General features: G+C 41.7%; 2 protein-coding genes across 2 annotated transcripts in view; one reads left to right on the forward strand and one right to left on the reverse strand.

The window, feature by feature from the left end:
* LOC103799817 (laminin subunit beta-1-like) overlaps positions 1 to 4,006 on the forward strand; it is a gene marked incomplete at its 5' end in the record, with an annotated part of 21,275 nt that extends 17,269 nt beyond the window's left edge. Inside the window, 4 exons of the mRNA XM_009072167.1 lie at positions 39 to 180; positions 1,026 to 1,202; positions 2,523 to 2,682; positions 3,577 to 4,006. Of these exons, the coding sequence (XP_009070415.1) occupies positions 39 to 180; positions 1,026 to 1,202; positions 2,523 to 2,682; positions 3,577 to 3,713 (616 nt within the window). The remainder of the gene's footprint in view (positions 1 to 38; positions 181 to 1,025; positions 1,203 to 2,522; positions 2,683 to 3,576) is intronic.
* Positions 4,007 to 5,869: 1,863 nt separating this feature from the next.
* Positions 5,870 to 14,924, reverse strand: part of DLD (dihydrolipoamide dehydrogenase) — a gene marked incomplete at its 5' end in the record, with an annotated part of 12,831 nt that continues 3,776 nt past the window's right edge. Inside the window, 10 exon segments of the mRNA XM_009072168.1 lie at positions 5,870 to 6,258; positions 6,348 to 6,437; positions 7,738 to 7,875; positions 8,500 to 8,689; positions 9,079 to 9,249; positions 10,729 to 10,919; positions 11,281 to 11,382; positions 11,549 to 11,692; positions 12,023 to 12,123; positions 12,498 to 12,567. Of these exon segments, the coding sequence (XP_009070416.1) occupies positions 6,193 to 6,258; positions 6,348 to 6,437; positions 7,738 to 7,875; positions 8,500 to 8,689; positions 9,079 to 9,249; positions 10,729 to 10,919; positions 11,281 to 11,382; positions 11,549 to 11,692; positions 12,023 to 12,123; positions 12,498 to 12,567 (1,263 nt within the window).

A 14,924-nucleotide genomic window follows, 5' to 3' on the forward strand; every position in this document is an offset into this window, starting at 1 on the left:
GTAAAAGTTTTTAGCATTAACAGAGTTTTGCTCCACAGCAAAGGTGCCACAGATGTTAAAGTCACTGCAGACATGGTGAAAGCAGCACTGGAAGAAGCTGAAAAGGCTCAGAATGCAGCTGAAAAAGCCATCAAACAAGCTGACCAAGATATTAAAGGGACTGAAGACCTGCTGACCTCAGTGAGTTCTCTATGGGTATTTCTTCAGATATAAAAACACCACCAAGTCTGATACCTGAAAACTGATGTAAGCCTGTCTAGGGAAGGCTCTTGGGTACTGCAAAGCAAAGACTGCTCTTAAAATGACACTAAACCCATTCCTGCCTTCACATCAACTTTGAGTGAGTATAACAGATGCTAGGGGACCATTTGCTCATGAAAAAAACCACAACCAAACACCAACAAAAATCCCAACCAAAACCCAAAAGGCTTTTCTCACCCCGTATCCTGCACCACACGAGTTAAATGAAATAAATTAATGACTGTGGCTCTCTCTAACACAGCAGGTCTGCTAAGACCTGTCAGCTGCACTGGTGTCAGTGTAGCCATGCTCAGTGTCATCCAGCACTGCAGCACCAGAATAAAACAAACAAATGCCAAATGGAAGTGGCAAGGGCTGTAATCTTGTCACATAAAATATTGTCAGACTTCATCTCAGAGCCCTCACCATAGTGCTTGGCCATGAAGCCCATGAAGCTTGGCCAGCTTAGAAGCTTCACAAGTCAATTGTAAAATGATTGAGTCAAATATCTGAAGTTTTGTCAGCAGATTAGGTAACTCCTGCACGTGTAATGCAATCAAATACTTTGAAACCATGTTCCTTAACACGTTTGCAGCCCCATATGTACCCTGTTTGCAAAGAGTGAGCTTTTCCACCCTCACTGCTATTGGCCATTTTCAGCAAAACTAAACCACTGTGTTTTAAAATCAGATATATGGACATTAATTAGTTCAACAAGGTTTATCCAGAAAGTTTAGTATTATATTCAGTGACTTTTGAAAGTGCAACTCTCATCCCTGTTTTAGATTGCATCTGAAAATGCAGCATCTGAAGAAACACTCAACAATGCTACCTTACGTCTGTTTGCACTAGAGAGGAGTGTTGAAGACCTTAAGCAAAAGGCTGCTACAAATTCAGACAACGTGGAGAATATAGAAAACAAAATAGTTACTGCAAAACGAAATGCTGAAGAAGTAAAAAAGGTGAGAAGCTCAGAAAAGATGCTAAGGGAAAGCCAACAAGACTCCCATCCAGGTTTGGCTAAAGAAACATCGGTGAATACACGTGACCCATGGCTTTTATTGGTCAAATACTGGGGATAAAAAAACCAAAACCCAACACTTAATGCACTTACCAAAGGTAGCTGCTTTTTACTTTGGTACCAGATATGGAGAGAAAGGAGTATTGGGAAGTTTTCAGGTTCTGAAATGGCTGCAGGAAACATGTCACACTGTCAGCCTTTCATAGATTTGGTTTTGTCTCTCAGCTTTGCTATCTGCCACAGGACAACTGGCAATTTTTTTCCCCTTGTATTTATGGTTCTGTGACAATCACAGGTTCAAGACAAACATCCTGGAATTTGGCATATATTGAATCAAGCAACAAGGAAAAGTCATTATCTCAATATAAACCCAAAGTAATTTCTAACTATCAGAGGTGCAGAATTTTCTCTGACCATCTGGCATTGCTCCCAATGTCTGGTGCACACCTTTGTAGTAGCAATAAAAGAATGGCTTATTAACAAAACAATTGACCAATATGCCAAAGGGAGTTTCACTGCTTCTATCTCTAGTCTATACTTAGCCCACCTGTCTCCAGAGAGGCATTTTTTGCCAGGAGAGCTGCATTATCCATCAAATCAACAATATCCAAACACTCAGTAGTATTTCAGGTGCTGTCAGGTAAACAAGAGACTTCCAGTACTGCTGCACCTTAACTTGCTTAATGGTTGAAGTCAGTTGGGCCATAGAACTTCTTAATCTTAACAGAATCATGGAATGAGTTAGATTGGAAGGGACCACAATGGGTCATCTGGTCCAACCTCCCTACTCAAGCAGGACCAGCCCCTAGAGAAAAGCACAGCTGAGAAACCAATCTCATGACTTCTCCAGCACCTTCACCTACCCAAACTAGACAGCTGAGAGGGTCTACTGAAAGGTTACTGGAAGAGTAACAAGGGTATTCCTCCCCAATTGCATTCAACCAGAATGCAGTTCCTTACCACGTGCAGCTTTCCAGCTGCACTAGGGACCGTGTCTTCCATGAATTACAGAACTGAGTCCCATAAATCCCTGCCAAGTGACAGGATTGAAGCTGTAAAACAGCCACAGATCTGCAAAAGTATGATGAGTATTCACCCCAGCTCTTAGTCTTGAGTAGGAAATACTCTGACACTAAAAGGTTAACTGAGCTAACATCGAAGTCTCTCCTTGCACTGGGAAGGACAGAGGGAGGAAATAAATCTCTTCTGCAGCTGCCTTGACTTTCGCATGAGCTCCATCTTGTGCTTGGATTGGGAACAGGTCCTGAACTCCGAGCTGAGCGGCAAGTACCGGACGGTGGAGGATCTCATCGCCAAGAAGACAGAGGAGTCTGCCGGGGCTCGGAGGAAAGCCAGCGTGCTGCAAGAGGAAGCTAAAGCCTTGTTGGCTCAAGCAAACAGCAAACTCCAGCTGCTCCAAGGTAAGGATGCTCTGAGGAGGTATGTTGGCACCTTAGAATATGAAGCAGTTTCACTGTTAAATCAGCTATTCATCAGCAGATGGGGGGGAAAGGAAGTTAATTTTTTTATTCTTACGGACTGTTAAATCAGCTATTCATAAGCAGAAGGGGGGGAAGGAAGTTAATTTTTTTATTCTTACGGGCACCAGACAGTCTTTTGAATCAAAGATTTCTGTAAAAAAAGCTGAAACTTGCACGTGAGACACAAACTGCTGGTATGGCACCTATCACTGCTAACACAACTAGTATGCTGAGAACAAGGACTAACCTGTTCAAGCAAGACACTCATCTTCAAACAGTGCTCCCCCCACTCCACCCTGCAAAGCTGTTAAAACAAAAGCTAATCAGGACACACCAATTCCAGTTTAGAGCTTAATTTAACATTTACTGTTGACAATTAGTCAACTGAAACAGGAAGGGGCAATCTGCCCATAGCTGCCAGGGAGGGAAGTAAGTTTTCCTTCTGATTTTGCCAGCCCAGGAACTCATTCTTCCTCTCTCAGCTGTTCCTGGACAATTACACTGACTTGTTAATAGTCTTAATCATCACAAGCCAAAACATTTCACTGTTCTGTAAAAGCAACCATAGAGCAAAGAGTGACAATTATTTTCAATGTGCATCAAAGTATACTTTTGGATTTCCACCTTTGGAAAGTAACTTCTTGTTGCTTTACATCCCAATGTTAAGGAAACAAAAAAGTGCCCTTTGTTTTTTTTTCTTTTTTTCCCGAATCATCTTATTTTCCACAATAAAAATAAATGTGAATAATAATTTATGCATAACTATAATGATTTACATTTCAGTGCATTAAAACACCCCTATTTAAGCTGGTCTTCCCCTTCCTTTGCTTACAGACTTGGAAAAGAGATATGAAAACAATCAGAGAGTTCTGGAAGACAAAGCCAAGCAGTTGGTGCAGCTGGAAGAGACAGTTCGCTCTCTCTTACAGACAATCAGCCAGAAAGTTGCTGTTTATAGCACTTGCTTATAAATGGGAGTGGGAAATGCTGATGGGTTTTTTACAAGTATTACACTAGTTCTTTTTGACATTACACTAAGACCTGATAAGGTGAACAGGTTTTATATTGACTTTAAAGTCTCAGAACCAAAGATAAGTAATTTTTTGATGTTGAAAATAAACAGTACTTTTGTATCACTGTATGTACCTAGTATGACTCGTTAAGTCCCTTCTTGTTTTCAGTAGCTGCAATGGCACATCAATTAATCCCTTAGCAAGTCTTGTTTTTAAATGGTTAGAGATCTAATAAAATCTGGGCTCCAACTATGTAATTCTGTATCACATTCTATAGCACTTTGATAGCCTTCCTGAGCTGAGGGGCCCAGAACTGAGCACAGGAGTCAAGGTGTGGCCTCACCAGTGCCGAGTGCAGGGGCAGAATCACCTCCTGGTCCTGCTGACCACACTGTTCCTGATCCAGCCCAGGATGCCATTGGCCTTCTTGCCCCCCTGAGCACACTGCTGGCTCATGTTCAGCTTTCTGTCTCTCCACACTCCCAGGTCCCTTTCTGCCTGGTGCTCTCCAGCCACTCTGTCCCAGTCTGTAGCTCTGCATGGGATTGGTATGGCCAAAGTGCAGAACCAGCACTTGGCCTTGTTAAACCTCATCCCGTTGGAATCAGCCCATCTCTCCAGCCTGTCCAGGTCCCTCTGCAGAGCCCTCCTGCCTTCCAGCAGATCCACACTCTGTTGTGATATATTGAATGAATATATTATCAATCCTATTACTATGACATAATGGATAGTGACTCAGGCAAAATTAGCAGTGAATGAAGAAATACCATCCATGTGTGGTTAGCTAGTTACACCACAGAACTCAAAAAGTATTATTTACCCCCTACATGGCTTTTACTCCCCCATTCAGGCTCAATACTAGTTTCATGTCACTGATCATGAAACACTTGATATGATGTGAAGTGGAAACATCATCTTAGAGGTTTCCTCCAACCTTGTGATCTGTGACACTCACACATAGATACCCTGCAGATCCAAGGTTTGGTTGTGAAACTCCACCTGCAGTGCTTTGTTCAACTCTGGGGTTCCCAGCCTAAGAAAGACACTGATCTTCTCGAGCAGTTCCAGAGGAGAGCCCTAAAGATGATCCAGGGGCTGCAACACCTCCCCCATGACAGGGTGAGAGATTTGGGGCTGTTCAACCTGGAGAAGGCTCCAGAGAGACCTTAGTGCAGCCTTCCAGTACATAAAGGTGGCCTACAGGAAAGATGGGATGGGACACTATCAGGGACTGTAGGGATGAGATGAGGGAGAACAGCTTTGCACTGACAGGTTTAGATATTAGGAAGAAATTCCCTCCTGTGAGAGTAATGAGGCACTGGCACAGGCTGCCCAGAGAAGCTGTGGCTGCCCCATCCCTGGAAGTGTTTAAGGCCAGGTTGGATGAGGCTCTGAGCAACCTGGTCTAGAGGACTTCCTTCCAAAGCTGCCATTTGCTTGTGTTTCTTCACATATTGAACCACTTAAACAGCAAAAGGATCTGCTCAGCAAACAAAACCCAGGAAAACCCTCCAGCCATGTTAAATATTTATTAAGCTCTCTTACTACAGGAGAGACAGAGAACAAAATAGAAAACAGAAGAGAAGAAAGTATGCCTGAACTGTGTGGAGCTGGCACTGCAGCCCTTAGGTGTGGAAGGTGCAGATAACCCTCAGGCCCTAGCACTTAACAGCAAATGCTGCTTCACTACCCAGTTTTAGCATTTCATGCTTAAGAGCTGGACAATGGAAGCTTTAAAAACAAAAATATAGGTACCGGTACCATCAATTTGTCTTCAAATCTTTAATTTCTCCATCAGCACTCGATTTTTCCCCTCAGGTGTTTTCAATATGAAAACATGACGTGTGGAGAATCACACACACACACACACACACAGAGCAATTTTCTCTTTGGAGAGTCAACATAATTTTAATTGATCTGTCTGAGCCCCTCTTTTCCCACCACCCTAATACTACTAGGTGAAAACAAGTTTTGGTACTAGTCTGTAAGAAGGAGGTTAAATACTCAAGTTAATCCTCTCGGAAGGAGACACATCTTGTGCGGAAGTGACAGTGGCGGTTTAAGTGCCATGGCATGGTAAGTGCCACCATTCAACTGCTTTATCATATCACTACTTCAAATAAGAAAAACACAAGGTCTGCTGGACACTGATCCAGAGATCTGACCAGCACACCTGATAATCCCATGCAGCAGCAAAAGGTTTGGTTTTGAAAAAGAGAAGAGGTGTCAGGCTGCTTTTCTGCAACATTCATCATGTAAATAATAAACATTTAAGCATTGAATTTACAGAGACTGGATAATTCCACTTGTTCCAAACTACTTGTTTAAACATCTGATGTTAATTCAGTCCTAAAATCCTCAGACTCAGCCTTCCATAAGGGCCCGTAGTCCGTTTTCAGAGCTGTATTATACACGTACAAAGATTTGCTCTTTCAGTTTAGAAGTTGATAGCTTTGCCAAAAGATGCTGCTAGGTTTGCTTCCCTGAAGGCTTCTGACACTGTCTGTGGAGAGCAAACAGAGAGAGTTACCAGTCATTAACAGTGTGTCTGTGTCCTGCTGGTGTTCAACAGTCCCTGTAGGAAAAACTTACTGGATGGGCATGGCACACTCTGGCTACATCTTCACATGATGCTCCATATTCCATAGCAAGAGCAGCTTCATTAACCATTTCACCAGCTCCCTGTAATTTAATGGTGTTTGCAATTAGCACAAATCCTTAAGCAGTCCTCAATCACTAACACCTTGTCAATGAGCACCTTTGGCTGAAATAAAAAAGTTGCATTTTAACTAGCACTTCAGCTGTGTTCTAAGTCATGAGTACTTAGTCTGTTTGGTGACTGTGCTCAAACCTAGCATAAACCTGCACGTAATTCCTGAGGAAAGTATTTGTCCTCTCACTGCTGAGAGCTGTGCAGAAACTGGGCATTGTTCCACTACATTCTTCCATGTCCAGTGCTGCAAACCTACCCAAAACTTCAGCTCCCCCCTGGAAAGTTAAACAGGTAGCTACATTAAAAAAAAGCATGTCACTACATCTGCACCTTCACTTTTATTGGTTGTTTTTATGTGTATTTCCTCAGAGAACATTTCTGGGAGGAGTCAAAACCAGTGAAATCTATTCTATTTTCAGCATCAGATCCATAACCTTAACATTTTCCCCCAGCCCCTTCCCAGGGAAGAAAATTAGATATATTGGTGTGAGACAGACTAAACTGTGCTTCCCTTAAGGCATTTTGATTTCTGAATTACTGGAATTGTGAGAGAAAACAACTACCATAATGTCTTCCTGAGAGCAGTTTTAGTGTTTCTCTTACACTGGGATGTATGGAAGTGCTTCTGCATACATCTTTAGAAAAAAATATTTAGTTTTAGTTAGGATCTAACTTAGTGAAAATAAAAAAGGATACTCCTCCCAAACAGGGAAAAATTCCACAAGTTCCATAAGTTACTGACCCCAGGTTTGGTGACTGCAGCATAAGGCTATCAGCTTTGCTCAAGTGGGAAGTCAGAGCAAGAGGGGACAAAAAAGACTAATGAAACAGCTACAGTCTTTTCAGTTCCTCAGCCTCCAAAACTTGAGTCAATGATTTCTGCTGTTCTCTCAAGTATTTGGCAGTATTCATAAAAGAAAACAAACCCAAAATAAAACACCCCCCAAAAAAAACCCTCAAAAAAAATCAAACCAACAAACTAAAAAAACCCACCAAAACCCCCCAAAAACCATAAAACTGGTCAGAGAAATCAAATAACCCTAGCAATTCTAGATTAAAAAATAGTAGGTCTAACACCAAAGTAACAGAAAAGCAGGAGGAGGGCAGGGGTACAGAAGAGGATAGTAAATAAAAATAACTGATGGACTCAAATCTTCCTTCTCTTTTTACAAGCAAACATCACTTCGAATGCAACAACTACTCTGCGACTGTGTAACACTAAATAAAAGACCCTTACAAGGCCAAGACAGCACAATTTACAATACTTACTGAGCCTAAAATGTGAGCACCCAACATCCTGTCTGTTGCCTTTTGACTGAGTATCTTCACCATCCCATCTGTGTCAGCATTTGTCTTTGCTCTACTGTTTGCAGCGAAGGGAAACTTCCCAATTTTGTATTCTACACCCTGCAAAACAGATGCTACTGAGTTAGTGACCAACAAGAACAATATAACCAGACAATTTGCTAAACAGACAAAGAGAAGAAATAACAGACCTAAAACACACCAGACACACAGAGCAATGTAGAAGAACAACCACCCAATGTGGTAGGAGGGGGTATTAAAACCAGATTCATTTGCAAATCAACAATACTAATGTCACAGAACACAAGGACCTGAAGGAATGGTCTGAAGTTGTGTCAGGGGAAGTTTAGGCTGGAGATTAGGAAATGGTTCTGCCCCCAGAGGTGTTTGGGCACTGAACAGCTCCCAGGGCGGTGTCACAGCCCCAAGGCTGAGTTTGGCCAATGCTCTCAGGCACAGGGTGTGATTGTCAGGGATGTCTGTGCAGGGCCTGGAGTTGGACTAGATGATCCTCGAGGGTCCCTTCCAACTCTGAATATTCTGTGCTTCTGTGAAGGACAACTGTGATCCTTGGGAGAGTAACATGCAGAAGGGAGTCATTCAATCATATCCCATGCAATAGTCAGATGCAGAAGTTCTGGATAAAGTAGCTAGATAAACTCCCAGACAGTGAAACCAGGCCCAAGGTGAACAACAGTTTTTGTCTGAAAAGAAAACAAACAGTACCTCTTCTTTCAGCTGTTCTTCTGATTTGCCAACCCAGGCCACTTCAGGGTGAGTATATATCACAGAGGGCACACAGTTATAGTCAATGTGAACTGCTCCCCCAGCCATGCCTTCCACACAAAGAATGCCTTCATCCTCAGCTTTGTGGGCCAGCATGGGACCAGCAACTACATCACCAATAGCATAGATGCTATCAGACCAATGAAACAGAACAAGACACTGTTGAAAAACATCCTAGCACACCTGGGCTACCTTATATAACAGCCTGTTTGAAATACTACTGAAAACTCTCACCAAAACAGATTCAAACACAACATTTTAGTAGTTTCCACAGAATGGCCACACCTCAAAGAGGCACTAGTGGCAATATGAAATGAATATGAAATACACAGTGACTCATCAATTACAAAACTTCAAAGGCTAACTAAAAATCTTTACTTCCTGAAATAAAACGAACCCTGAGTCTTCCTTTCAGAAAAGATATATATATTTTGCAATTAAAAAGTGCTTTAGTAGGTTAAGCTTTTAAAAATAAGTGTTCTGCTTAAAAAAAGAGTGAAAAAAATGAGTCTTACTTACTTTGGAATTTTTGTTTGGAATCTGTTGTTGACTGGGATTCTCCCCTTCTTATCCAGTTCAATGCCAATATCCTCCAGCCCTAGGTTCTTTGTAAAAGGACGTCTACCGATGCAAACCAGGAGCACATCACAAGTTATCACTTCTGCCTTCCCACCAGCAGCAGCTTCAACACTAGAGAAAGAGAAGGAGCAAAAATGCTTATAGCATTTGTCTTTCTCTGACTGGTAACTACTACAACCCAGATGGTGACCTACTGGCTGGATCTGGCACCCAAAACATTTGCATTCAGCCTGCCCCATGCTGCTTCCTTGCAAGAGTTCAGGAGAAGAGGGAGGAAGGGACAACACCTCTTATTACATTTCTTGACAGCTGTTAGAGAAATTCAGGGTGTATTTTCACTAGCAAGTAACATGACCTGATAGGATCAAACCTGTACAGCAAAATAATTGGTGCTGAGTACTCAGCACCCAAAGTATCTGTATTTTCAGGTGGGGTAGGGCCATGTGTTCAGCTTTCATCTGGCCCAAAAACCAAACACCTCTCACACACTGCCTGGCATCATGTGGATCCTTCAAGAGTTTAACTGCACCCAGAACAAGTTCAGCTCCCAGAACCAAAGCCTGGGAAGGGAGGATAAGCAGGAAATGTGCTTCAAACAAATTCTCCTGAACAAAAGGGAAATTCTAAATGCAGAACAGACTATCTGAGAGATCCAACCAGCACAGCATGGAAAGGAGCCCAAATCTAGGACCTTGGCAATGGTGGAGCACAGGCTATGCTGAGCTACAGTGATAGCACAAATACAAACCAGCATATTAAGATGCCAGGGGAAAAGCATTGAAGCTCACTTCCCTTAAACTACAGTTTCTGCACAGAGAAGACATTAACATGAACAGAAGTGCTGCATAACTTGCAGACTTTCACAGAGCAAATTTGCTTTATGTGTTTTTGTATTAACTGTTCATCTATAAAACATCGAAGGACTTGACTGTGGTCATTAAAAGACATTGTTTGGGTAGTTTCATTAGTTTCTGCTCAAGAGCAATAAAATCTCTGCCAAGCCTACTTTGAGGCAGGAGGAGGTATGAACAAAACAACCCTTCCAAGTAAGGAGCAGAGAATTCATGGCTTGAAGATGACTTTATGAACAACCACGATATTTATGCTTATTATGCCAGAAACAAATCTCTTCCATGGAAAGAACAATTCAGAATTCTGGTTTTATTACTGATCTCATCATAGCAACACTGGTTTTATACCAGCACACCTTCAACTCAAGTCAGTGGAGCTTGTCCTGTATAAACAACCTAGGGCTCATTAAACCCAAAATTCTGAGCTCTGCAAGTTTATAAGAGAAGATCCAAGATCCTCATCCAAGGCCAGGCTAGATGAGCCTTGAGCAACCTGCTCTAGTGAGGAGGTGTCCCTGCCCAGGGCAGGGGATTGGGACTGGATGATCTGTAAGGTCCATTCCAATCCTTAAATTCTATGATTCTAAGATAAACCCCAAATTTCACTAAAGAATTAAATTTCATTCTAAATCCATTTTTTTCCTGTTTAAAAACTAACATCAGACTGTATGTTTAAACAGGTGTGATGGATTGGGAAGAATAAAAATGGCATTCCCTTAGTTCGATGTTAAACACTTACGCTACGTCGATTTTTCCATCTGGTCTCTTGGTAGCCCCAGTAACTTTGGTGTTCAGTTTGAATTTAAATCCCTGCTTCTGCAGGATACGTTGGAAGTTTTTAGAGATCTCCATGTCAATTCCCATCCCACCAACATGGCCCATGAACTCCACAGCTGTCACATCAGCACCGAGGCGCTGCCAGACTGAACCCTGCAGGCACAACGATACGGGTAAAGAGACAAACTTCAGCTGTCTTTAACATGGACCACAGACTGCAAACTTTTCAAAAGCAGCCCAACACAACAGCAAACTGATCAGTTTTCATCAGTGTTATGAAACAAGCCCAACTGTCCCCAGCCTTTCCACAAAAAAACCCCAAAACCAAACACAGCACCACCACAAAAGGATTTATCACTGCTGATCTGCATACATACAATTCACTCAACAGCTAAATCACAGCAACACCAGCAAATATAACAAAAAATAACACTCTGTTCATTTGTAAATTAAAGGCCAAGCAGAGCAAATATCTTATAAACTAAAGACCAAGCAAGACCAAATATCTTCTCACCAGTTCCACACCAATGACTCCTGCACCGATGACAACCATCTTTTCAGGAACCTTTTTCAGTGACAGTGCACCAGTGGATGACACAATGTTATCTTCATCAATCTAATGACAAATAAATGCACAAAGGGAGGTTTACAATCTCTTTTGCACGTTATGTATACAGCACACAGAAGGTGAAGTCCAGTCAGAAGCAGAAAATGATTCCACACTGAATGATGTGGCTGCAAAGACACTGAAAAATCATAAAATTATCAGCTCAAATACTCACAGTAATTCCAGGGAAGGGAGCAACTTCTGAGCCTGTGGCTATAAGTATGTTCTTTGTGTTGATAACTTGTGTGCTGCCATCTTCTTTGGTTGCAGTGACTTGGTTTTTGCCAGTTATCTTTCCAAACCCAGATACATGTACAACCTTTAGCAGTCAGAACACAGCAAAGTCAGAGTCAAATTGCTTACGTAAGGTAAACTACACTTCATCCTAATCTCACCAGTGCTCAGACATGCTGCCAACACATGTCTTTGCATCACTGAGTGGTACAAATCACAAAGCAATTGTACACTGTTCTTTTAGGTAGATTAAGAATGAAGGAACTGGTCCTTTAAAAGTCATCTAGAAGATAAGTATTTGAATTCTGCCCTCGTTGAGTCAGTCACTCAGCTTAATTTACATGAAAGTGTAAAAAGCAAGAAATTCACATCAGAAAAAATCATGGATATACCTCAGTAGATAATGCAAACTAACCTTGTTTTGTTTAAATAAATGAGCAATTCCACCTGTTAAGGCCTTCACTGCACCACTCTTCTGCTCCATCATCTTCTCTAGATTCAAACTGATTCCTGTAACTAAGGTCAAAAAACAAAACCAACTTACACCAAGCACTGCAGTGTTTCAATTTTAAAGGAGCTAACCTCATCACAACTAACAGCTCTGACACAGCAAGATGTGTTGAATGGCCCTACTAAATGCTAAAGGTTACAACAACCATGTTGACAATCAGTATTACACTTTTCAAACATAACTTATCTATCCATGATTCAGGGTTCAAGGAATAGACACATGTCCCTAAGCCTCCAACTGACACATAAAGCATATTATTTATAAGTCTAAAAAGATTTCTGACCCTAAAACCATAGTAGTCACATTTGAAAGATTAAATCTGCTTCTTGATGGAATCCATTTATGCTAACAGGCACTGACAGCTGTTCTTCAGACTCACTTTCAATTCCTCTATTAGCAAAATCTTTTCCATGGGCCAAGTGATACAGATAGGAGTTGTTCAGCAAGGCCTAAAATACAAACACACAAATGTCATTTGGGACATACACTCACAAGAATTAGTTATTCATTAAGCAACCCTTGATATATGAAATACTCTATATATATAAAAAAAGTCTCATATTATTTGCAAAACATTCTCACTCTTACTAAAGCCTCAAACACAGGAATTGTACACAGTAGCTCTTACTGAAGCTTAAGCTGGGTATTCAACAAAGAAATGGAAAACAGTTATAACCACACCCATCCTTTTTGCTCATTTCACCAGAGAAACTGATAATTACTCCATAGGGATTTTAAAAAACAAAGGAACAGACTAAGCAGAGGAAAAGAATTTTTCTAACTTGACTGCCAAAGAGAAGATACAGAGAAAACTGGATGTGGAAAATCTACACTGAAATGACTGTTGAGATTTTAGCCTGTGTAGACATATGTGAGGTGAATTTTGAGTTGTTATGCTACACCTACTCTGACTGCACAGCTAGCTGAGCTGAAGCTACATGGCTTGGAGCTAGCTCAGGTATGTGGATTTTCAGAATTCATTAAGTCAGAATAGTTTTTGTAAGGATGGCTACAAATCAGCAGCTTGAAATGCAGAACTTTGATAACTGTATTTTCATTAAAAATGATAATACTGTACTCAGTGCTGGTGAGGCCACACCTTGAGTACTGTGCTCAGTTCTGGGCCCCTCAGCTCAGGATATTGAGGTGCTGGAGCAGGTCCAGAAAAGAGCAATAAGGCTGGTGAAGGGACTGGAGCACAAGTGCCATGAGGAGAGGCTGAGGGAGCTGGGGGTGTTCAGCCTGGAGAAGAGGAGGCTCAGGGGAGACCTTCTCACCCTCTGCAACTCCCTGACAGGAGGTTGGAGTCAGGTGGGGGTTGGTCTCTTCTCCCAGGCAACCAGCAGCAGGACAAGAGGGCACAGACTCAAGCTCTGCCAGGGGAGGGTTAGGTTGGATATTAGGGAGAGATTTTTTCCAGAGAGAGTGATCAGACATTGGAATGTGCTGCCCAGGGAGGTGGTGGATTCACCATCCCTGGAGGTTTCCAAGCTGAGACTGGATGTGGCACTTAGTGCCATGGTCTAGTGACCATGGTAGGGTTGGACTTGACGATTTTGAAGCTCTTTTCCAACCAGGTTGATTCTATGATTCTATAGTTAGGGAAGGATCTTACTAGGAAAATTGTTTTGCTGTAGCCATCCCAAGCATGAAATTATCCTCACTATCTTCCCAAGGACAACAGTGCAAGTTTGGACACACCGAAACCTAAAGCAGGCACAGTAGAAGAGTCAAAGGACATTTTGAGATACTTGCCTCATATACATATGCTTGAGTTATAGTAATACTAACACTGTCCAAGTAAGATAATTTCATTTTTATAGGTTTTATACACTGTCATTAAAATTAATTTCTCCATTTCACCTAAGTGTCACAACCCCAAACCAGTAACATCCGCATCACTTAAAGACACAACCACTGCTGGAGACTTCAGCAATTAGAGAGGAAAAGCCCAAAAAATCCATGCCCATGTATTATTTTGTGTGGCTTTCCAGAAAGGAATAGCTGAATAATTTGTCATTGCCTCAGTGTATTACAGATCCACTTCTTAAGTTTATTGCCACTTGAACAAATTCTGGATAGCATTCAAGTTTAACCATGGGTTCAGTAGTATTTTCATAAGGATTTTAAAGGCTAAAAGCAAAAAAAGGACTCAAGTAGTTAGTTATATAGATCCCAGGAGAGTTCTAGACTTTCGAGGCAACACTCTCTGGATTGGCATTTTTGAGCTTCATTAGAACCATTATTAAAATGCTTCAAAAATTAGTATCTAATTTTAAAAAAAAGGCATGATGTGTGCTATATTTTCTCTTACCATGCTAATGGAGCCTCTTGAGCTAACAGATTAGGAACAGCAATACAGGTAGGAGGGAACTTGTTAAGAACATTTTGTCTGTTACTCCAGTAATTACAGACCTGGAATTACCAGGGTCTCCTTCACCTGCTGGGTGCTATGGAGGCAAGAGCCCTGTCCTTACCAGGGCCTAGGTCTGAAATCACTTAGAATGGGACTGATAGTGTGAAACATTAGGTTCTGAACTTTTTCTTGCTTCTCCTTTCCTTCAGGGTGCATTTCTTTCCCCACCCGCATCACTCCACACAAGCACTACCAGCCCTACCCTCCAGGCCATCTTTGAGGCTGGTGACAATACTGATATAGCTCAGATGAATATTTCAACAGCTAATCAACCACAATCTTGCTACAGTCAATGGAGAGAGACAGGTCTCTTCCAAGCATGGTGCAGCCAACCAAATCCAGAGTGGATTTTTCAGGGGTGCATCTCTCCCTCTGATTTAATTTACTTTC

The sequence above is a fragment of the Acanthisitta chloris genome, unplaced genomic scaffold (genome assembly GCF_000695815.1).
Source record: "Acanthisitta chloris isolate BGI_N310 unplaced genomic scaffold, ASM69581v1 scaffold7683, whole genome shotgun sequence".
Classification (NCBI taxonomy): Eukaryota; Metazoa; Chordata; class Aves; order Passeriformes; family Acanthisittidae; genus Acanthisitta; species Acanthisitta chloris.